The 24,389-nt window shown below is 38.3% G+C and overlaps 2 protein-coding genes across 13 annotated transcripts; both read right to left on the minus strand.

Annotated features, from left to right (window-relative positions):
* Window positions 1–245: 245 nt before the first annotated feature.
* On the minus strand, window positions 246–7,184 carry LOC107281151 (uncharacterized). The gene is made up of 5 exons (XM_066310871.1): window positions 7,176–7,184; window positions 4,711–5,191; window positions 4,179–4,628; window positions 2,256–2,310; window positions 246–873 (listed from the first exon to the last, which is right to left on the minus strand). The coding sequence occupies exons 1-4, from the start codon at window positions 7,182–7,184 to the stop codon at window positions 2,279–2,281; spliced, it is 972 nt and encodes a 323-aa protein (XP_066166968.1). The 3' UTR covers window positions 246–873; window positions 2,256–2,278.
* Window positions 6,379–24,389, minus strand: LOC112939045 (uncharacterized). 12 transcript variants are annotated; one of them, XR_010741526.1, is made up of 8 exons: window positions 21,903–23,490; window positions 21,371–21,820; window positions 19,448–19,502; window positions 13,311–15,932; window positions 12,968–13,228; window positions 12,779–12,890; window positions 10,856–10,910; window positions 6,379–9,473 (listed from the first exon to the last, which is right to left on the minus strand). XR_010741526.1 is itself a non-coding variant. In XM_066310731.1 (8 exons), the coding sequence occupies exons 5-7, from the start codon at window positions 13,792–13,794 to the stop codon at window positions 10,879–10,881; spliced, it is 966 nt and encodes a 321-aa protein (XP_066166828.1). In that variant the 5' UTR covers window positions 13,795–15,932; window positions 19,448–19,502; window positions 21,371–21,482; window positions 21,560–21,820; window positions 21,903–23,490; the 3' UTR covers window positions 6,379–9,473; window positions 10,856–10,878. The 12 variants fall into 12 exon arrangements, 8 of the variants coding, with proteins under 8 accessions (XP_066166828.1, XP_066166827.1, XP_066166826.1 ...); XR_010741525.1 differs by having other exon boundaries at window positions 13,311–18,065; XM_066310731.1 differs by having other exon boundaries at window positions 12,779–13,228; window positions 21,371–21,482; window positions 21,560–21,820.

The raw sequence follows: 24,389 nt of genomic DNA on the forward strand, positions 1-24,389 counted from the left end.
GTAAGAAGGCTATGTTTTGAGTAAGAGATTTTGGGTTTAAATCTTATATATCACGCATGCATATATTTTACGCGTAAAACCATGTGATCATGTATGGATGCTTTCTAAAATTTGAAGTACTTTTTATCTTTTTTGCGGCTATAAAATTGAAAAGTAAAAATTAAGTTTACGTGCAATAGAAAGGATAATTGATTTTTGGGTGCAATAAATAGGATTCTGACAGCCTATATAATTGTTTCGTGTTGTAGATGAAACTCCGTTGGTTGATTTTATCGATTGTTGCCAATACAGGTAGAGATAAATTTCATCATTTTCTTCCCTAACAAGAAAAGAGATAAAATAGTGTCGTAGGCTCTCCGGACCTTCCATTATATTTGAGAGATGAAGTGAATAATTCAAATCATCAAACAAGCATAATGAAACATCCGACACCTCGAGAGAGGAATATTGGAGACATTGCTGGGCCCTTAGCCTGCCAGTCAACTTCAGCCTGAGATGTGCCCGTCAAACCACTCGAAGGCGGCGACCAGATGTGTTACACATTCAGGAGACTTGACAAAAATGGCTAAAGATCTACAACCTCTCAAATATTCCTAACTCATACTCATGTGAATCTAGTTCCCAGGATGTGCACTAGATTCACACTTTCATCTTAAGCATGATTACACATAGCAAACACAACTAAGATGAAAGAAACTTAAGACTTACAACAACTTAATAATTACATAGGCCGACCGGCCAAATAGACTTATTAGAGAACAGCGGAAGCTTGACTACCCAATCACAAGCACACCGACTAGGGGTTTACCCCATTAAGTTCTCATCCTAGAAGAAGCAATCGAAACCCGCATCACTCAAAGACTAAGACTAAACCTGCAAACAAAAGGTTATATCAAACAGCAAGAGTCAGTACATTAAACAAGTTAATGTACTGGCAAGTACAAGTCAATCCTACTATACTACATGTAAAGCATATATTCAAAGGAAGGCAATATGTAGTTCATTTTCAGCATAAAGCAAGTTTTGTTTCACAATTCTTTTGTAAAAGAGTTGATGCTTCAATTAACAAAGACAAGTTTTAAGTTTTCATTATTAACTTCTTCATAATTCCATCATAAACAATCTCTTATTACCGTACTTAACAATAAGTCATAATGTATCACCACATACACAACTCAACACATTTATCAATTTCAAACCAATGTCACAAGATCACATTTTTAAAACATAGTCTATACTCATGGCACATCACCAAAGCGCTCATGACCGTGAGCACGGCTAATCGATTAGTTTAAAGAACTCTGCAGAGTTTGTACAGCTTTACCCACATGATATGAACTCTCTAGTTTGTTTTGAGTTTGCAAGACTCCATCACACTCTTCATGTTGAATGTGATCTAGAGGTCATAACGAAGCCTTTACACTACTTAGAATCTAGCCTTGCACCAGCACGATACGTGTTCCTCCATCCTAGGCATACTTGGAAATATGTCTAGAACCGTTAAGTGGCGGGCCCACGCCTTAAACTTAACGCCGTGGTGGCGGACACAACGGGAACCCACCACGTGGCACAATACCGTTGTATTGGACAGACTTAGTCACCTAAACTACCACGTCGGGGCAAATAGGAAGTTCCTCTGAATCATCGACTAATTCCTCAGAATTATCGACTAACTCATACACACCGGCCTACCAGAATGCAAGGCTAGTCCTAAATAGATTAATCAGCTTAGGCCATCCCATACTAGCACATGTGGATGTACGGATAACTTTAAATGGGTGACACAAGTTCGGTCCTTATGGACTTGGGCAAACACTTCCCCTATCGGTATGCAACTAACACTATATGCACACCACTTGCTGCCCAAGTGTAAAATCACATTTTACACATTTTAGTTCGCAAATACCCATCATATTCATTTTATTCCAGCAAAGGTTCAAGTATCAAAACCACATTTTAATTATAGATGGAATGAGCATTTGCATATTTCTAAGCATGGCTAAGCAAGTAATTGCACATAGAGCATATATAAACCCATTTGAGCACAAAGAGTGTACTCTAACCATTTCTAGGGGTTTAAACAGCAAGAGGATCAATTATTCAAGGTGGAATATGCAGCAAATAGGTCATAACTACCTTAACCCAATTTCAAATACCAATATAGTCTAAGTTCACATGCAACTTTGCAAACAAATATTTTCATTCCTCAAATCATGGGATTCAATGTGTTCAAAGGATGGGAGGAGAAAACTTGCCTTGATCAGAGAATTGTTAGCACCTAATCCACTTCTTCACCGATTATGCAATTATCTAGATAAAGGACACGATATGCAATTAAACACCGAAAGAGCTGAAAATCCAAAATGCTCTAAAATGCATGATTTATGCACAGTGGGTTGGTACTGATCTAAAATGAATTTAGGTGAAAGAATTTTTATTTTATCTTATTCCATTAGGGAGTTATGAATTTTTAGAAGTTTTATCGGTTTATAGTAGTATAGTCTTAGGTAGTGTTATGAAATACTTTTGTAAAGTGATTTTTACTAGATTAGACTTCACAGGGGTGTGGAGATGTGTTTTCTAAGACTAACACATTTGGTTTCACAATTTTTGGATTTATAATGAATTCTTTATGCATTTTACAAGTTATAACGTGTTATTGGTGTATAGTGTTTTATATGTTCATGACTTTTGAGTTATAGGTTCAGAACATGCTACTTCCTGTATAAGTTGAATAAAAGGAATAATTTGGTTATCTAAAACATTTTTAGTTCACATGTTTATGGTCTTTACTAGTATGGTTCATATTTTATAAACTAGAGATGCTCTAATCTAAACTAGCAATATATTATATTAACCTAGAAATTGTTATATGAGCTAAGTTCTTCTAAGTTTTAGTGGATGAGGATGGAACTATGGCTTCACTGGTCAATCAAGTTTTTATTTAGGTTTAATTAGACCTAAAGTGTATATATATACTTATACATGTTTATGTATTACTTAAACAACACTATGTGTTTAAATTCTTATTTCACTAAGTTAAGGTTTTGATCAATGTTCTCTACAGAAGGTGCCAAATTTTATTTTACTATGTTGAAGCTAACTATTTGCTGGTTCTATAGAAACTTTGTTCATTTCATTTGGACTAAAAATGAATTTTCTACAAGTTTTACAAATTAAAGGCTGCTCTATGTTAGTAAATCCTTATATGAATATTTAGAGACTTTTACTACACAGCAAGTATATAATATTATTTCATAACTTGGAAATACATGTGTTAGTGATCCTACATAACTTAAGTTTATTCAAATTGAAGCTAAATTGGGTTCTACATGAATTTCTAAAGTTTAGCTTATCTAAAACTAGTCATTTTAAAGATAATAGTTTTAGAGGCTTTTGATGCAAAGTAAGTAATTACTTTTATTTCACTTAATCAGAGACTGTATGATGATGAATGATGAATCTGATTTTGTTTCAAAATGAGTTGAAATGAATTTTCTATGTATTTTATAAGTTTGTACATGTTTTATGTATAACCTATCTTAGATAAATTTTAGAGACATTATTTGTACAGTGAGTGTCAAGTTTTATATTCCTGGAATAAAGTTCATAACATCAAGAATCTACAGCAACTGGAATCACTTCAAAATGAGCTATATTTGATTTTATATAGATTTTACAACTTTGTGCATTTTTCTGCTAAACATATAATTGTTTGGGCATTTTCCTAATTTTTCTTCAGATTTTAAAGGATGGGTCCACATGGCTGTGAGGGACCAATATGCACAAAGGCCCTTGAGGTTTCTAGGAATCAACCCGCAGTCCTAGGCCCATATGTCAGTGTGTTTCTACAATTGTAAACGGATCCCTGCACTTAATCTAATTCACGGAAGTCATCCCTCTGCTCTAGACATAGCAGAGCTAGCCATGGCTGAGCTCGATCTGGAGCTCGCCGGCGGCAAACGGTGGCTCGTTTGAGGTTGAGGTCAAAAGATAAAATGAAGAGCAAGCTCTCGCGATTCCATTCCTCTAGTTTTCTTGGTTAGAGGACATCGGAGTAGCGCCGATGGCGAGTGTGAGCGGCGGTGGTTTTGGGGTGAAAGTGCATGTGCGCATGGAAGTCGATTACGAACGAAAAGGATGCATGCATGCGGTCTTCTAGACTTCAGGATGCTCACCGTGGGTCGAGCTAGGGTTGTCGAGGTCTTGGCGGCAGCGGTGACTTGTGGAACGGCTCGGCGACGGCGCTCCTCCTCGGGTGAACGACGACGGCTCGAACGGGACAATGAGCTGCTTCAAGCAAGCATGCACGAGGGTTGTGAGGTCAAGGAGATGGTGTATGCGCAAGGAATCGAACAATGGCTCACCGAGGCAGCGGTAATCGACGATGACGGCGGAGGCGATCCTAGATTGGCGCCGGTGAAGAAAAGGATGTGTTCTCCGTGTTCTTGATGTTTTCGGCTGGGGTTCTTGAGGTGTTTTGAAGAGGAGGTTGAGGCGATGACAATGGCGCAGCGGCTTTCTCTGAGGTGGATGAGAATGGCCGGACGACGACGATGGTTGAAGCGGCGGCGCACCGGTGCGTGCTCCAGGGCGTTGTCGACGTGGCTTGCGTTCCCGGCGATGCACTGCACGAGAGGGGTTTAGGTCAAAAGAGGAAATGCTCGGCATTGTGTGGAGAGATGGGAACGCGAAAGAGATGGAGGTGACCTTGACTCAAACGGAGATGGCGAAGGTCGTCGTCACTACGACCGGCGGCGAGGTTGAGGATGACGGAGAGGCAGAGAACCTCTCCCTCGGCTTCTTCAGCTCCAAAGTGATGTGTGGAGTTGGGCGACTCGGTCTGGAGGAGATGGAGGCATGACTCAGTGACTTGAAGGCGTCGACACGTCGTCACCACGCGTCGACGCGTCCAGGACTCGGTCGGCTCTCGATCTCTCCCTCTCTGTGTTTCTTGGTCGGCTGAGGATGAGGGACAGAGGAAGGGCGAGCTGGAGAGGCTGCCAGGTGGGACCAAGTCGTGGCAAACTAGGCTAGGGTGAGAGGGTTGGGTAAGATTCTGGGTAAACTTGATTTTTAGATTAATTTTCGGAATTCTTTTCTCCTCTAACTTTGTAGCTTCATAACTTAATGTGTAGACCAGAAGAATTAGTGTAGATTTTACCGGTGGTAGATGATTACACCTAGATACCTAGATTCCATTTTCTTTGGTTGCACTCAAAAATAATGGGTGGACTGCTCACAGAAATTAAACAAAGATGGGCTATTAGAAAGCTAGATTGAATTTTTAGGAGGCTTAAACAGAGGAGGAAAAATCTAGAAAAATTACATTTATTCATGATAACTAATCTAGTATTTGAATAAATTATTTCCCATGTTCACTTATGTGCAGTTAAATGTACTTTTGGATGAAATATGGTTTTAGCCGATTAAATTTAATTTGATTTCTTTTAGTTGTCTGCTTCAACCGATTAATTTGAGATATCAACTTGAGTGTTAACACGTTACCAAATTACGGAGGATAAGTTTGTGCTAATCATTGTCCACATAAATTTTTCTATGATTTTATCTTGCACAAAATATTTTAGAGAATTAGGATGACCTTTGTTTGTATATGTGTTCCCACTTCATAATTGCATCTAATATTATTATAGGGATTACATTAAACTTCTTTTAGACTGAGAAGATGATATTTGAGTTTAATATTAAGTCCACATGTTATCACTCAAGATTAACTATAGGTTTGTTTAGTGAAGTAATTCTTTTAGATTATGCTCATGGGATCTATTATGGAATGCAAGACCAAAACTCCAAATGCACAAAGAACTCGAGCCTAGGCATGCATTATGTACATGTATGCTTAATGACATTTCTAGTCTAATGTTGGGAATGAAAAGATTTTATTTTGTTCTCAAATTTTAATCATGCAATGGTTTAAGTTGATCATCACCTAAATTAAAACGGAAATTTTTGGCTCTCGAAATTTGGAGAAGTTAACCTCTAACTATTTTGACAAGAAATTTTAAGTCCTAAAATTTCGGGTATGTTACAGTCTATCCCCCTTAAAATAAATCTCGTCCCCGAGATTTGGGTAGGGTTGGCTTAAGTTATGACTATCTCCAGAGGATTGACATTGACAGCAGATAATAATTTCTTTTAAGTTGTATGACAGACTTGCTACCATAAAACATTTGGAAACTTTTATTTCGCGGGTGAGTGGCAAGTTCTACTCAGTTGTGGGTTTATGGAAGCTTAGATAGTTAGTTAAATTGACACTAGAGAAGTTAGTTCCAACAAGATAAATGTTGGTTCATATTAACAGGAGCTTATAACCAGATTTCTAACTTAGATGAACTTATGTTTACAGATTTTCCAAAGTTCTGGACAGCAAGCACAGAGGTTACTAAATTAAGGACAAACGAGTTCTTAGTTACTATTACATCCATCCAACAAGTTCTTACATAAATGGAGTACATGGCAGCCATATTACATATATTACATACCATGATTTTCTTCCAAAATGGGCCACCATATACCTAGCGTATTCCTTAAGCTTGTCCTTAAGTCATACTACCGTGGCAGTAGAGGTTAGATAGGACTATTGCTTAGTCTCTCATCCTCAGCTTGAAGACTCGACCATACCATTGAACATACTCTGGCGGTCCATACGGTCCAGTGGTTCCAAGTGGAGGATAAGCAGTCCTGACATCGACGCGCGAAGGTGGGCTTCTTTCAAAATACATTCCAACAGGTGGTGGTATATCTTCTGCTGGTGCAAGCATGGCATCCTCACCAAACATGAACTCCGATGTATAATGTCCCTGGCGATACCTTGGCATAATGCTTCTTTCTAAAGTGGCTACCCTGGTGCGGACGCGTTGCAGCTCAGCAAAGGTTGAGCGATAAAGCATATCTAGTGAGCGCACAAAGTTTGCAAGTTGGAGGTATGGGGTATGTAGTCCTACACCTATTTCAGCTAACCCTGGGTAGGTAGTGTGTTGAGCTCCCTCAGTTAAGGATGGAACGTAGCAGTAAAATTCTTCTATCTCAGGTAGCTCATAGCGAAGGCGGATGATAGCAACATAAGCACAGTTTTGCAAAGCGGACTTAATATCCCACCCATAACCAGTATATTGAAGGTCTTTCTCTAGTGGAGTTCTACCCCGAATGCTTACACGAACCATGACTGCGGTTTGGGATGTTCCAATAGGTTTCTTGAGGATATGATACTCAGGTGGATAGGTGAATCGGGCGTACTGAAGCATAAGCCATAGCACATGCTAAGTTGAGTTCCAGGTGAACCCACGGCAATAGCAGTACAGTGTGTACATGGTAGGCATCTATAAGAATAAAATTTTGAACAGGGATTAGCCAAAAACTTCTAAAATTAAACACTTGCAAATTAAAGGTTTTCCTTACTGTTATTATTAAGGTCGACACACATTTTTTTAACAACCTATGGTTATATAGACCTCTAATCATTAATTCTGGTCATATTAACGGTACAGGGCTTACTAGAATGGGATTTCTATTTTAGGTCTAAGAAGAATTATGCAAGGTTAAAAATTTTATCTTTGGTTTTGATACAAATATGGCTTACTATCCCCCTTAAATTAAAATAATTTTTTTTTTGCACTAGGTTTTTTTTTTTAACAAATTTCAGAAGGTAGGAGCTAATCTGACATGAGTGCTAGGTGCTGGAATTCATCACTTTACTGTCTTAATCAAATTTTTAGGTCTAGCTCTAAAGATACAAAAATTTTGACAAAAATCAGAGAGATAGACGGGTTAGATTAGGAACTACCCTAAAGGAATCATGACTTTATCATTTGTAGTTTAGGCTACACAAATTTGTGAAACTGACAACCTACAGATTTCAGGACAGAACTATACAGTATTATATGAATTTTTATGCCATGATGCAATGACTCAAAAATTCAACCAAAATTCGTGGAGCCTACAGGTTATGTATGAAAACTACTGTAAAAAGATGCATATTTAATCAATTATGGTTTGGGCTACATGAAAAGATGAATGCAGCTACTACCAATTTCCAGAATATGATTATGCTAACTATCTAGATTGTTTCACTATGATGCAGGGGTCTAAAAATTATGCCAAAATTCATGAAGCTTACTGGGTTAGTCTACATGATGCATGTAAAAATTCTCATGTTTATCACCTACAGTTTAGTCTAGACAAAATTAACAAGCAGACTGACTCAAGATTCCAGAAAAAGAACAACCGGCACAAAATGAAACTTTAATCAAGTTTTAGGTTGTATAAATTTTATCACCATTTTAGTCATATTATGTTAGGGTGGTCCAGAAGCTAGATGAATTTTGGGTGGTCCATCTAAGCAAACAATCTAAAGGGTTAAGCACAGCAAATTCTATTCTATACCCATCTACACGCTTTAGGTCATACCGGTAAAATTTTGAAATATCGGGAGAGGAAAGTACAAAATCCCACCAAATTCATTTTGGTTCAGAGACAACATAGGGAGATGGAATTCCAATATTGTCTAGCAAGTTTTAAGTTTTATCGACTCATTTTCAAAACCCATTTACTAGGGGCTATGTTTAACCCGATATTTTAGAAATCCGTGCTAATACATAGGAGTAGTTTGCAAATGGATTTCAAAACTTTTCAAAACACTATGTTACTGTTTTGCTGTGATTATTAAGTGATTTCAAATAAAATTCAACAAGAGTAGTATTTCCAAAATGTTTCGGTCCTATAGAGCAAGATAAGAGTTTTAAAAATCAAAACATGAGACATAAAGTAAAATAATCTCTAAAGAGGGATGAGATATAAGATTGAACATGATTTTTGCAAATAATTTGTAACTGAGAGCATAGCACTCAAAATAATTTTTAAGAAACAATTCTAAGCAACCAACTTAAGGGGCTCCTATAGTCGGTATTTGCTCTGATACCATGCTGTCGTAGGCTCTCCGGACCTTCCATTATATTCGAGAGATGAAGTGAATAATTCAAATCATCAAACAAGCATAATGAAACATCCGACACCTCGAGAGAGGAATATTGGAGACATTGCTGGGCCCTTAGCCTGCCAGTCAACTTCAGCCTGAGATGTGCCCGTCAAACCACTCGAAGGCGGCGACCAGATGTGTTACACATTCAGGAGACTTGACAAAAATGGCTAAAGATCTACAACCTCTCAAATATTCCTAACTCATACTCATGTGAATCTAGTTCCCAGGATGTGCACTAGATTCACACTTTCATCTTAAGCATGATTACACATAGCAAACACAACTAAGATGAAAGAAACTTAAGACTTACAACAACTTAATAATTACATAGGCCGACCGGCCAAATAGACTTATTAGAGAACAGCGGAAGCTTGACTACCCAATCACAAGCACACCGACTAGGGGTTTACCCCATTAAGTTCTCATCCTAGAAGAAGCAATCGAAACCCGCATCACTCAAAGACTAAGACTAAACCTGCAAACAAAAGGTTATATCAAACAGCAAGAGTCAGTACATTAAACAAGTTAATGTACTGGCAAGTACAAGTCAATCCTACTATACTACATGTAAAGCATATATTCAAAGGAAGGCAATATGTAGTTCATTTTCAGCATAAAGCAAGTTTTGTTTCACAATTCTTTTGTAAAAGAGTTGATGCTTCAATTAACAAAGACAAGTTTTAAGTTTTCATTATTAACTTCTTCATAATTCCATCATAAACAATCTCTTATTACCGTACTTAACAATAAGTCATAATGTATCACCACATACACAACTCAACACATTTATCAATTTCAAACCAATGTCACAAGATCACATTTTTAAAACATAGTCTATACTCATGGCACATCACCAAAGCGCTCATGACCGTGAGCACGGCTAATCGATTAGTTTAAAGAACTCTGCAGAGTTTGTACAGCTTTACCCACATGATATGAACTCTCTAGTTTGTTTTGAGTTTGCAAGACTCCATCACACTCTTCATGTTGAATGTGATCTAGAGGTCATAACGAAGCCTTTACACTACTTAGAATCTAGCCTTGCACCAGCACGATACGTGTTCCTCCATCCTAGGCATACTTGGAAATATGTCTAGAACCGTTAAGTGGCGGGCCCACGCCTTAAACTTAACGCCGTGGTGGCGGACACAACGGGAACCCACCACGTGGCACAATACCGTTGTATTGGACAGACTTAGTCACCTAAACTACCATGTCGGGGCAAATAGGAAGTTCCTCTGAATCATCGACTAATTCCTCAGAATTATCGACTAACTCATACACACCGGCCTACCAGAATGCAAGGCTAGTCCTAAATAGATTAATCAGCTTAGGCCATCCCATACTAGCACATGTGGATGTACGGATAACTTTAAATGGGTGACACAAGTTCGGTCCTTATGGACTTGGGCAAACACTTCCCCTATCGGTATGCAACTAACACTATATGCACACCACTTGCTGCCCAAGTGTAAAATCACATTTTACACATTTTAGTTCGCAAATACCCATCATATTCATTTTATTCCAGCAAAGGTTCAAGTATCAAAACCACATTTTAATTATAGATGGAATGAGCATTTGCATATTTCTAAGCATGGCTAAGCAAGTAATTGCACATAGAGCATATATAAACCCATTTGAGCACAAAGAGTGTACTCTAACCATTTCTAGGGGTTTAAACAGCAAGAGGATCAATTATTCAAGGTGGAATATGCAGCAAATAGGTCATAACTACCTTAACCCAATTTCAAATACCAATATAGTCTAAGTTCACATGCAACTTTGCAAACAAATATTTTCATTCCTCAAATCATGGGATTCAATGTGTTCAAAGGATGGGAGGAGAAAACTTGCCTTGATCAGAGAATTGTTAGCACCTAATCCACTTCTTCACCGATTATGCAATTATCTAGATAAAGGACACGATATGCAATTAAACACCGAAAGAGCTGAAAATCCAAAATGCTCTAAAATGCATGATTTATGCACAGTGGGTTGGTACTGATCTAAAATGAATTTAGGTGAAAGAATTTTTATTTTATCTTATTCCATTAGGGAGTTATGAATTTTTAGAAGTTTTATCGGTTTATAGTAGTATAGTCTTAGGTAGTGTTATGAAATACTTTTGTAAAGTGATTTTTACTAGATTAGACTTCACAGGGGTGTGGAGATGTGTTTTCTAAGACTAACACATTTGGTTTCACAATTTTTGGATTTATAATGAATTCTTTATGCATTTTACAAGTTATAACGTGTTATTGGTGTATAGTGTTTTATATGTTCATGACTTTTGAGTTATAGGTTCAGAACATGCTACTTCCTGTATAAGTTGAATAAAAGGAATAATTTGGTTATCTAAAACATTTTTAGTTCACATGTTTATGGTCTTTACTAGTATGGTTCATATTTTATAAACTAGAGATGCTCTAATCTAAACTAGCAATATATTATATTAACCTAGAAATTGTTATATGAGCTAAGTTCTTCTAAGTTTTAGTGGATGAGGATGGAACTATGGCTTCACTGGTCAATCAAGTTTTTATTTAGGTTTAATTAGACCTAAAGTGTATATATATACTTATACATGTTTATGTATTACTTAAACAACACTATGTGTTTAAATTCTTATTTCACTAAGTTAAGGTTTTGATCAATGTTCTCTACAGAAGGTGCCAAATTTTATTTTACTATGTTGAAGCTAACTATTTGCTGGTTCTATAGAAACTTTGTTCATTTCATTTGGACTAAAAATGAATTTTCTACAAGTTTTACAAATTAAAGGCTGCTCTATGTTAGTAAATCCTTATATGAATATTTAGAGACTTTTACTACACAGCAAGTATATAATATTATTTCATAACTTGGAAATACATGTGTTAGTGATCCTACATAACTTAAGTTTATTCAAATTGAAGCTAAATTGGGTTCTACATGAATTTCTAAAGTTTAGCTTATCTAAAACTAGTCATTTTAAAGATAATAGTTTTAGAGGCTTTTGATGCAAAGTAAGTAATTACTTTTATTTCACTTAATCAGAGACTGTATGATGATGAATGATGAATCTGATTTTGTTTCAAAATGAGTTGAAATGAATTTTCTATGTATTTTATAAGTTTGTACATGTTTTATGTATAACCTATCTTAGATAAATTTTAGAGACATTATTTGTACAGTGAGTGTCAAGTTTTATATTCCTGGAATAAAGTTCATAACTTCAAGAATCTACAGCAACTGGAATCACTTCAAAATGAGCTATATTTGATTTTATATAGATTTTACAACTTTGTGCATTTTTCTGCTAAACATATAATTGTTTGGGCATTTTCCTAATTTTTCTTCAGATTTTAAAGGATGGGTCCACATGGCTGTGAGGGACCAATATGCACAAAGGCCCTTGAGGTTTCTAGGAATCAACCCGCAGTCCTAGGCCCATATGTCAGTGTGTTTCTACAATTGTAAACGGATCCCTGCGCTTAATCTAATTCACAGAAGTCATCCCTCTGCTCTAGACATAGCAGAGCTAGCCATGGCTGAGCTCGATCTGGAGCTCGCCGGCGGCAAACGGTGGCTCGTTTGAGGTTGAGGTCAAAAGATAAAATGAAGAGCAAGCTCTCGCGATTCCATTCCTCTAGTTTTCTTGGTTAGAGGACATCGGAGTAGCGCCGATGGCGAGTGTGAGCGGCGGTGGTTTTGGGGTGAAAGTGCATGTGCGCATGGAAGTCGATTACGAACGAAAAGGATGCATGCATGCGGTCTTCTAGACTTCAGGATGCTCACCGTGGGTCGAGCTAGGGTTGTCGAGGTCTTGGCGGCAGCGGTGACTTGTGGAACGGCTCGGCGACGGCGCTCCTCCTCGGGTGAACGACGACGGCTCGAACGGGACAATGAGCTGCTTCAAGCAAGCATGCACGAGGGTTGTGAGGTCAAGGAGATGGTGTATGCGCAAGGAATCGAACAATGGCTCACCGAGGCAGCGGTAATCGACGATGACGGCGGAGGCGATCCTAGATTGGCGCCGGTGAAGAAAAGGATGTGTTCTCCGTGTTCTTGATGTTTTCGGCTGGGGTTCTTGAGGTGTTTTGAAGAGGAGGTTGAGGCGATGACAATGGCGCAGCGGCTTTCTCTGAGGTGGATGAGAATGGCCGGACGACGACGATGGTTGAAGCGGCGGCGCACCGGTGCGTGCTCCAGGGCGTTGTCGACGTGGCTTGCGTTCCCGGCGATGCACTGCACGAGAGGGGTTTAGGTCAAAAGAGGAAATGCTCGGCATTGTGTGGAGAGATGGGAACGCGAAAGAGATGGAGGTGACCTTGACTCAAACGGAGATGGCGAAGGTCGTCGTCACTACGACCGGCGGCGAGGTTGAGGATGACGGAGAGGCAGAGAACCTCTCCCTCGGCTTCTTCAGCTCCAAAGTGATGTGTGGAGTTGGGCGACTCGGTCTGGAGGAGATGGAGGCATGACTCAGTGACTTGAAGGCGTCGACACGTCGTCACCACGCGTCGACGCGTCCAGGACTCGGTCGGCTCTCGATCTCTCCCTCTCTGTGTTTCTTGGTCGGCTGAGGATGAGGGACAGAGGAAGGGCGAGCTGGAGAGGCTGCCAGGTGGGACCAAGTCGTGGCAAACTAGGCTAGGGTGAGAGGGTTGGGTAAGATTCTGGGTAAACTTGATTTTTAGATTAATTTTCGGAATTCTTTTCTCCTCTAACTTTGTAGCTTCATAACTTAATGTGTAGACCAGAAGAATTAGTGTAGATTTTACCGGTGGTAGATGATTACACCTAGATTCCATTTTCTTTGGTTGCACTCAAAAATAATGGGTGGACTGCTCACAGAAATTAAACAAAGATGGGCTATTAGAAAGCTAGATTGAATTTTTAGGAGGCTTAAACAGAGGAGGAAAAATCTAGAAAAATTACATTTATTCATGATAACTAATCTAGTATTTGAATAAATTATTTCCCATGTTCACTTATGTGCAGTTAAATGTACTTTTGGATGAAATATGGTTTTAGCCGATTAAATTTAATTTGATTTCTTTTAGTTGTCTGCTTCAACCGATTAATTTGAGATATCAACTTGAGTGTTAACACGTTACCAAATTACGGAGGATAAGTTTGTGCTAATCATTGTCCACATAAATTTTTCTATGATTTTATCTTGCACAAAATATTTTAGAGAATTAGGATGACCTTTGTTTGTATATGTGTTCCCACTTCATAATTGCATCTAATATTATTATAGGGATTACATTAAACTTCTTTTAGACTGAGAAGATGATATTTGAGTTTAATATTAAGTCCACATGTTATCACTCAAGATTAACTATAGGTTTGTTTAGTGAAGTAATTCTTTTAGATTATGCTCATGGGATCTATTATGGAATGCAAGACCAAAACTCCAAATGCACAAAGAACTCGAGCCTAGGCATGCATTATGTACATGTATGCTTAATGACATTTCTAGTCTAATGTTGGGAATGAAAAGATTTTATTTTGTTCTCAAATTTTAATCATGCAATGGTTTAAGTTGATCATCACCTAAATTAAAACGGAAATTTTTGGCTCTCGAAATTTGGAGAAGTTAACCTCTAACTATTTTGACAAGAAATTTTAAGTCCTAAAATTTCGGGTATGTTACAGTCTATCCCCCTTAAAATAAATCTCGTCCCCGAGATTTGGGTAGGGTTGGCTTAAGTTATGACTATCTCCAGAGGATTGACATTGACAGCAGATAATAATTTCTTTTAAGTTGTATGACAGACTTGCTACCATAAAACATTTGGAAACTTTTATTTCGCGGGTGAGTGGCAAGTTCTACTCAGTTGTGGGTTTATGGAAGCTTAGATAGTTAGTTAAATTGACACTAGAGAAGTTAGTTCCAACAAGATAAATGTTGGTTCATATTAACAGGAGCTTATAACCAGATTTCTAACTTAGATGAACTTATGTTTACAGATTTTCCAAAGTTCTGGACAGCAAGCACAGAGGTTACTAAATTAAGGACAAACGAGTTCTTAGTTACTATTACATCCATCCAACAAGTTCTTACATAAATGGAGTACATGGCAGCCATATTACATATATTACATACCATGATTTTCTTCCAAAATGGGCCACCATATACCTAGCGTATTCCTTAAGCTTGTCCTTAAGTCATACTACCGTGGCAGTAGAGGTTAGATAGGACTATTGCTTAGTCTCTCATCCTCAGCTTGAAGACTCGACCATACCATTGAACATACTCTGGCGGTCCATACGGTCCAGTGGTTCCAAGTGGAGGATAAGCAGTCCTGACATCGACGCGCGAAGGTGGGCTTCTTTCAAAATACATTCCAACAGGTGGTGGTATATCTTCTGCTGGTGCAAGCATGGCATCCTCACCAAACATGAACTCCGATGTATAATGTCCCTGGCGATACCTTGGCATAATGCTTCTTTCTAAAGTGGCTACCCTGGTGCGGACGCGTTGCAGCTCAGCAAAGGTTGAGCGATAAAGCATATCTAGTGAGCGCACAAAGTTTGCAAGTTGGAGGTATGGGGTATGTAGTCCTACACCTATTTCAGCTAACCCTGGGTAGGTAGTGTGTTGAGCTCCCTCAGTTAAGGATGGAACGTAGCAGTAAAATTCTTCTATCTCAGGTAGCTCATAGCGAAGGCGGATGATAGCAACATAAGCACAGTTTTGCAAAGCGGACTTAATATCCCACCCATAACCAGTATATTGAAGGTCTTTCTCTAGTGGAGTTCTACCCCGAATGCTTACACGAACCATGACTGCGGTTTGGGATGTTCCAATAGGTTTCTTGAGGATATGATACTCAGGTGGATAGGTGAATCGGGCGTACTGAAGCATAAGCCATAGCACATGCTAAGTTGAGTTCCAGGTGAACCCACGGCAATAGCAGTACAGTGTGTACATGGTAGGCATCTATAAGAATAAAATTTTGAACAGGGATTAGCCAAAAACTTCTAAAATTAAACACTTGCAAATTAAAGGTTTTCCTTACTGTTATTATTAAGGTCGACACACATTTTTTTAACAACCTATGGTTATATAGACCTCTAATCATTAATTCTGGTCATATTAACGGTACAGGGCTTACTAGAATGGGATTTCTATTTTAGGTCTAAGAAGAATTATGCAAGGTTAAAAATTTTATCTTTGGTTTTGATACAAATATGGCTTACTATCCCCCTTAAATTAAAATAATTTTTTTTTTGCACTAGGTTTTTTTTTTTAACAAATTTCAGAAGGTAGGAGCTAATCTGACATGAGTGCTAGGTGCTGGAATTCATCACTTTACTGTCTTAATCAAATTTTTAGGTCTAGCTCTAAAGATACAAAAATTTTGACAAAAATCAGAGAGATAGACGGGTTAGATTAGGAACTACCCTAAAGGAATCATGACTTTATCATTTGTAGTTTAGGCTACACAAATTTGTGAAACTGACAACCTACAGATTTCAGGACAGAACTATACAGTATTATATGAATTTTTATGCCATGATGCAATGACTCAAAAATTCAACCAAAATTCGTGGAGCCTACAGGTTATGTATGAAAACTACTGTAAAAAGATGCATATTTAATCAATTATGGTTTGGGCTACATGAAAAGATGAATGCAGCTACTACCAATTTCCAGAATATGATTATGCTAACTATCTAGATTGTTTCACTATGATGCAGGGGTCTAAAAATTATGCCAAAATTCATGAAGCTTACTGGGTTAGTCTACATGATGCATGTAAAAATTCTCATGTTTATCACCTACAGTTTAGTCTAGACAAAATTAACAAGCAGACTGACTCAAGATTCCAGAAAAAGAACAACCGGCACAAAATGAAACTTTAATCAAGTTTTAGGTTGTATAAATTTTATCACCATTTTAGTCATATTATGTTAGGGTGGTCCAGAGGCTAGATGAATTTTGGGTGGTCCATCTAAGCAAACAATCTAAAGGGTTAAGCACAGCAAATTCTATTCTATACCCATCTACACGCTTTAGGTCATACCGGTAAAATTTTGAAATATCGGGAGAGGAAAGTACAAAATCCCACCAAATTCATTTTGGTTCAGAGACAACATAGGGAGATGGAATTCCAATATTGTCTAGCAAGTTTTAAGTTTTATCGACTCATTTTCAAAACCCATTTACTAGGGGCTATGTTTAACCCGATATTTTAGAAATCCGTGCTAATACATAGGAGTAGTTTGCAAATGGATTTCAAAACTTTTCAAAACACTATGTTACTGTTTTGCTGTGATTATTAAGTGATTTCAAATAAAATTCAACAAGAGTAGTATTTCCAAAATGTTTCGGTCCTATAGAGCAAGATAAGAGTTTTAAAAATCAAAACATGAGACATAAAGTAAAATAATCTCTAAAGAGGGATGAGATATAAGATTGAACATGATTTTTGCAAATAATTTGTAACTGAGAGCATAGCACTCAAAATAATTTTTAAGAAACAATTCTAAGCAACCAACTTAAGGGGCTCCTATAGTCGGTATTTGCTCTGATACCATGCTGTCGTAGGCTCTCCGGACCTTCCATTATATTCGAGAGATGAAGTGAATAATTCAAATCATCAAACAAGCATAATGAAACATCCGACACCTCGAGAGAGGAATATTGGAGACATTGCTGGGCCCTTAGCCTGCCAGTCAACTTCAGCCTGAGATGTGCCCGTCAAACCACTCGAAGGCGGCGACCAGATGTGTTACACATTCAGGAGACTTGACAAAAATGGCTAAAGATCTACAACCTCTCAAATATTCCTAACTCATACTCATGTGAATCTAGTTCCCAGGATGTGCACTAGATTCACACTTTCATCTTAAGCATGATTACACATAGCAAACACAACTAAGATGAAAGAAACTTAAGACTTACAACAACTTAATAATTACATAGGCCGACCGGCCAAATAGACTTATTAGAGAACAGCGGAAGCTTGACTACCCAATCACAAGCACACCGACTAGGGGTTTACCCCATTAAGTTCTCATCCTAGAAGAAGCAATCGAAACCCGCATCACTCAAAGACTAAGACTAAACCTGCAAACAAAAGGTTATATCAAACAGCAAGAGTCAGTACATTAAACAAGTTAATGTACTGGCAAGTACAAGTCAATCCTACTATACTACATGTAAAGCATATATTCAAAGGAAGGCAATATGTAGTTCATTTTCAGCATAAAGCAAGTTTTGTTTCACAATTCTTTTGTAAAAGAGTTGATGCTTCAATTAACAAAGACAAGTTTTAAGTTTTCATTATTAACTTCTTCATAATTCCATCATAAACAATCTCTTATTACCGTACTTAACAATAAGTCATAATGTATCACCACATACACAACTCAACACATTTATCAATTTCAAACCAATGTCACAAGATCACATTTTTAAAACATAGTCTATACTCATGGCACATCACCAAAGCGCTCATGACCGTGAGCACGGCTAATCGATTAGTTTAAAGAACTCTGCAGAGTTTGTACAGCTTTACCCACATGATATGAACTCTCTAGTTTGTTTTGAGTTTGCAAGACTCCATCACACTCTTCATGTTGAATGTGATCTAGAGGTCATAACGAAGCCTTTACACTACTTAGAATCTAGCCTTGCACCAGCACGATACGTGTTCCTCCATCCTAGGCATACTTGGAAATATGTCTAGAACCGTTAAGTGGCGGGCCCACGCCTTAAACTTAACGCCGTGGTGGCGGACACAACGGGAACCCACCACGTGGCACAATACCGTTGTATTGGACAGACTTAGTCACCTAAACTACCACGTCGGGGCAAATAGGAAGTTCCTCTGAATCATCGACTAATTCCTCAGAATTATCGACTAACTCATACACACCGGCCTACCAGAATGCAAGGCTAGTCCTAAATAGATTAATCAGCTTAGGCCATCCCATACTAGCACATGTGGATGTACGGATAACTTTAAATGGGTGACACAAGTTCGGTCCTTATGGACTTGGGCAAACACTTCCCCTATCGGTATGCAACTAACACTATATGCACACCACTTGCTGCCCAAGTGTAAAATCACATTTTACACATTTTAGTTCGCAAATACCCATCATATTCATTTTATTCCAGCAAAGGTTCAAGTATCAAAACCACATTTTAATTATAGATGGAATGAGCATTTGCATATTTCTAAGCATGGCTAAGCAAGTAATTGCACATAGAGCATATATAAACCCATTTGAGCACAAAGAGTGTACTCTAACCATTTCTAGGGGTTTAAACAGCAAGAGGATCAATTATTCAAGGTGGAATATGCAGCAAATAGGTCATAACTACCTTAACCCAATTTCAAATACCAATATAGTCTAAGTTCACATGCAACTTTGCAAACAAATATTTTCATTCCTCAAATCATGGGATTCAATGTGTTCAAAGGATGGGAGGAGAAAACTTGCCTTGATCAGAGAATTGTTAGCACCTAATCCACTTCTTCACCGATTATGCAATTATCTAGATAAAGGACACGATATGCAATTAAACACCGAAAGAGCTGAAAATCCAAAATGCTCTAAAATGCATGATTTATGCACAGTGGGTTGGTACTGATCTAAAATGAATTTAGGTGAAAGAATTTTTATTTTATCTTATTCCATTAGGGAGTTATGAATTTTTAGAAGTTTTATCGGTTTATAGTAGTATAGTCTTAGGTAGTGTTATGAAATACTTTTGTAAAGTGATTTTTACTAGATTAGACTTCACAGGGGTGTGGAGATGTGTTTTCTAAGACTAACACATTTGGTTTCACAATTTTTGGATTTATAATGAATTCTTTATGCATTTTACAAGTTATAACGTGTTATTGGTGTATAGTGTTTTATATGTTCATGACTTTTGAGTTATAGGTTCAGAACATGCTACTTCCTGTATAAGTTGAATAAAAGGAATAATTTGGTTATCTAAAACATTTTTAGTTCACATGTTTATGGTCTTTACTAGTATGGTTCATATTTTATAAACTAGAGATGCTCTAATCTAAACTAGCAATATATTATATTAACCTAGAAATTGTTATATGAGCTAAGTTCTTCTAAGTTTTAGTGGATGAGGATGGAACTATGGCTTCACTGGTCAATCAAGTTTTTATTTAGGTTTAATTAGACCTAAAGTGTATATATATACTTATACATGTTTATGTATTACTTAAACAACACTATGTGTTTAAATTCTTATTTCACTAAGTTAAGGTTTTGATCAATGTTCTCTACAGAAGGTGCCAAATTTTATTTTACTATGTTGAAGCTAACTATTTGCTGGTTCTATAGAAACTTTGTTCATTTCATTTGGACTAAAAATGAATTTTCTACAAGTTTTACAAATTAAAGGCTGCTCTATGTTAGTAAATCCTTATATGAATATTTAGAGACTTTTACTACACAGCAAGTATATAATATTATTTCATAACTTGGAAATACATGTGTTAGTGATCCTACATAACTTAAGTTTATTCAAATTGAAGCTAAATTGGGTTCTACATGAATTTCTAAAGTTTAGCTTATCTAAAACTAGTCATTTTAAAGATAATAGTTTTAGAGGCTTTTGATGCAAAGTAAGTAATTACTTTTATTTCACTTAATCAGAGACTGTATGATGATGAATGATGAATCTGATTTTGTTTCAAAATGAGTTGAAATGAATTTTTTATGTATTTTATAAGTTTGTACATGTTTTATGTATAACCTATCTTAGATAAATTTTAGAGACATTATTTGTACAGTGAGTGTCAAGTTTTATATTCCTGGAATAAAGTTCATAACTTCAAGAATCTACAGCAACTGGAATCACTTCAAAATGAGCTATATTTGATTTTATATAGATTTTACAACTTTGTGCATTTTTCTGCTAAACATATAATTGTTTGGGCATTTTCCTAATTTTTCTTCAGATTTTAAAGGATGGGTCCACATGGCTGTGAGGGACCAATATGCACAAAGGCCCTTGAGGTTTCTAGGAATCAACCCGCAGTCCTAGGCCCATATGTCAGTGTGTTTCTACAATTGTAAACGGATCCCTGCACTTAATCTAATTCACGGAAGTCATCCCTCTGCTCTAGACATAGCAGAGCTAGCCATGGCTGAGCTCGATCTGGAGCTCGCCGGCGGCAAACGGTGGCTCGTTTGAGGTTGAGGTCAAAAGATAAAATGAAGAGCAAGCTCTCGCGATTCCATTCCTCTAGTTTTCTTGGTTAGAGGACATCGGAGTAGCGCCGATGGCGAGTGTGAGCGGCGGTGGTTTTGGGGTGAAAGTGCATGTGCGCATGGAAGTCGATTACGAACGAAAAGGATGCATGCATGCGGTCTTCTAGACTTCAGGATGCTCACCGTGGGTCGAGCTAGGGTTGTCGAGGTCTTGGCGGCAGCGGTGACTTGTGGAACGGCTCGGTGACGGCGCTCCTCCTCGGGTGAACGACGACGGCTCGAACGGGACAATGAGCTGCTTCAAGCAAGCATGCACGAGGGTTGTGAGGTCAAGGAGATGGTGTATGCGCAAGGAATCGAACAATGGCTCACCGAGGCAGCGGTAATCGACGATGACGGCGGAGGCGATCCTAGATTGGCGCCGGTGAAGAAAAGGATGTGTTCTCCGTGTTCTTGATGTTTTCGGCTGGGGTTCTTGAGGTGTTTTGAAGAGGAGGTTGAGGCGATGACAATGGCGCAGCGGCTTTCTCTGAGGTGGATGAGAATGGCCGGACGACGACGATGGTTGAAGCGGCGGCGCACCGGTGCGTGCTCCAGGGCGTTGTCGACGTGGCTTGCGTTCCCGGCGATGCACTGCACGAGAGGGGTTTAGGTCAAAAGAGGAAATGCTCGGCATTGTGTGGAGAGATGGGAACGCGAAAGAGATGGAGGTGACCTTGACTCAAACGGAGATGGCGAAGGTCGTCGTCACTACGACCGGCGGCGAGGTTGAGGATGACGGAGAGGCAGAGAACCTCTCCCTCGGCTTCTTCAGCTCCAAAGTGATGTGTGGAGTTGGGCGACTCGGTCTGGAGGAGATGGAGGCATGACTCAGTGACTTGAAGGCGTCGACACGTCGTCACCACGCGTCGACGCGTCCAGGACTCGGTCGGCTCTCGATCTCTCCCTCTCTGTGTTTCTTGGTCGGCTGAGGATGAGGGACAGAGGAAGGGCGAGCTGGAGAGGCTGCCAGGTGGGACCAAGTCGTGGCAAACTAGGCTAGGGTGAGAGGGTTGGGTAAGATTCTGGGTAAACTTGATTTTTAGATTAATTTTCGGAATTCTTTTCTCCTCTAACTTTGTAGCTTCATAACTTAATGTGTAGACCAGAAGAATTAGTGTAGATTTTACCGGTGGTAGATGATTACACCTAGATTCCATTTTCTTTGGTTGCACTCAAAAATAATGGGTGGACTGCTCACAGAAATTAAACAAAGATGGGCTATTAGAAAGCTAGATTGAATTTTTAGGAGGCTTAAACAGAGGAGGAAAAATCTAGAAAAATTACATTTATTCATGATAACTAATCTAGTATTTGAATAAATTATTTCCCATGTTCACTTATGTGCAGTTAAATGTACTTTTGGATGAAATATGGTTTTAGCCGATTAAATTTAATTTGATTTCTTTTAGTTGTCTGCTTCAACCGATTAATTTGAGATATCAACTTGAGTGTTAACACGTTACCAAATTACGGAGGATAAGTTTGTGCTAATCATTGTCCACATAAATTTTTCTATGATTTTATCTTGCACAAAATATTTTAGAGAATTAGGATGACCTTTGTTTGTATATGTGTTCCCACTTCATAATTGCATCTAATATTATTATAGGGATTACATTAAACTTCTTTTAGACTGAGAAGATGATATTTGAGTTTAATATTAAGTCCACATGTTATCACTCAAGATTAACTATAGGTTTGTTTAGTGAAGTAATTCTTTTAGATTATGCTCATGGGATCTATTATGGAATGCAAGACCAAAACTCCAAATGCACAAAGAACTCGAGCCTAGGCATGCATTATGTACATGTATGCTTAATGACATTTCTAGTCTAATGTTGGGAATGAAAAGATTTTATTTTGTTCTCAAATTTTAATCATGCAATGGTTTAAGTTGATCATCACCTAAATTAAAACGGAAATTTTTGGCTCTCGAAATTTGGAGAAGTTAACCTCTAACTATTTTGACAAGAAATTTTAAGTCCTAAAATTTCGGGTATGTTACAAATAGTTATCATGATCGTGTTGGAAATTTGGTCATAAATCGACATATTTTAATCCAGAAAATTAAGATACTAAGCATGACATGTATATAGTTGAATGATCTAGTGAATGTATTAAAAATGAGCATGTTTTTGAAAATATAAGCATAAACATCAAGTATATTCACATAGGATAGAAATCCTAAGGATAGCATTGTGATATACATGAATATACTAACAGTAACAATAGAATCTAACAAGTTTAAAACGACGATGACTTTAGCAACGTACCCAGAGAACGGTTCAGAACTAGTTGAGGCATTGTTGGAGTTGTTGCCTCCATTGATATTGCCGTTCTCGCCTTCCCCAGTACCAATGCGGGGGGTCGAGTCGGTGTTGACGGTAGACATGGCGTTGAAGAGGAAGGAGAGCCTGATGAAGAGGATGTAGAATAGTGAAAGCAGAACAGGAGCAGTCGCGCCAAGACGCTCCCAAAAAGCTGATTGCCCGTCTACCTGTGCAGGTTCTCAAGCGAACGGAGTTTCGGAGGCACCTCCTCATCCCGTTTACCCGTGCGTGTAGGAGAACAGGACAGGGGAATGCTCATCCCGTTTACCCGTGCGTGTAGGAGAACAGGACAGGGGAAGGCAGTGGCTAGTACAGGAATAGAACGGAGAGGAACCAACGAGGAAGAATAGAGCAGAGCTTGAGATGCGTTCTTCTGCCTGTCCCGTAGGTGGGATTTATAGTGCGTGAGGGAGTAACGTTCTGGAGTAACCAAATCATAATCAATCTGATTAAATTCTGTAGTTAATGGTGAAATCAATCCGTTAGAATTCGTTCACTCGTTAATATAGAATTGATCAGTGGAATTAGCATTGATTCGATTACCGTCCGTTACAAAATAATGTGTGTGTGTGTGAGAGAGAGAGCGCACCAGGCTAATACGGAATTGATCGGCTGAGTTACGTTGATTCAATTCCCGTCCATTACAAAATAATGAGAAAGGGAGAGAGTAGCCGCCTGCCTCGCCCACGGCCCGGCCCAGCCCAGCTCGCACGTGTGTGGCTGTCCCACTACCACCTCAACCAGTCAAGAGGGGTTCTATAATAGCTTTCTATTTAAATTGAGATCTCCCCACTTAAATTTCTAAGGTGGTATTAATCCCCGTAGCATTA

The sequence above is a fragment of the Oryza sativa genome, chromosome 5, assembly GCF_034140825.1.
Source record: "Oryza sativa Japonica Group chromosome 5, ASM3414082v1".
NCBI classification, from domain to species: Eukaryota; Viridiplantae; Streptophyta; class Magnoliopsida; order Poales; family Poaceae; genus Oryza; species Oryza sativa.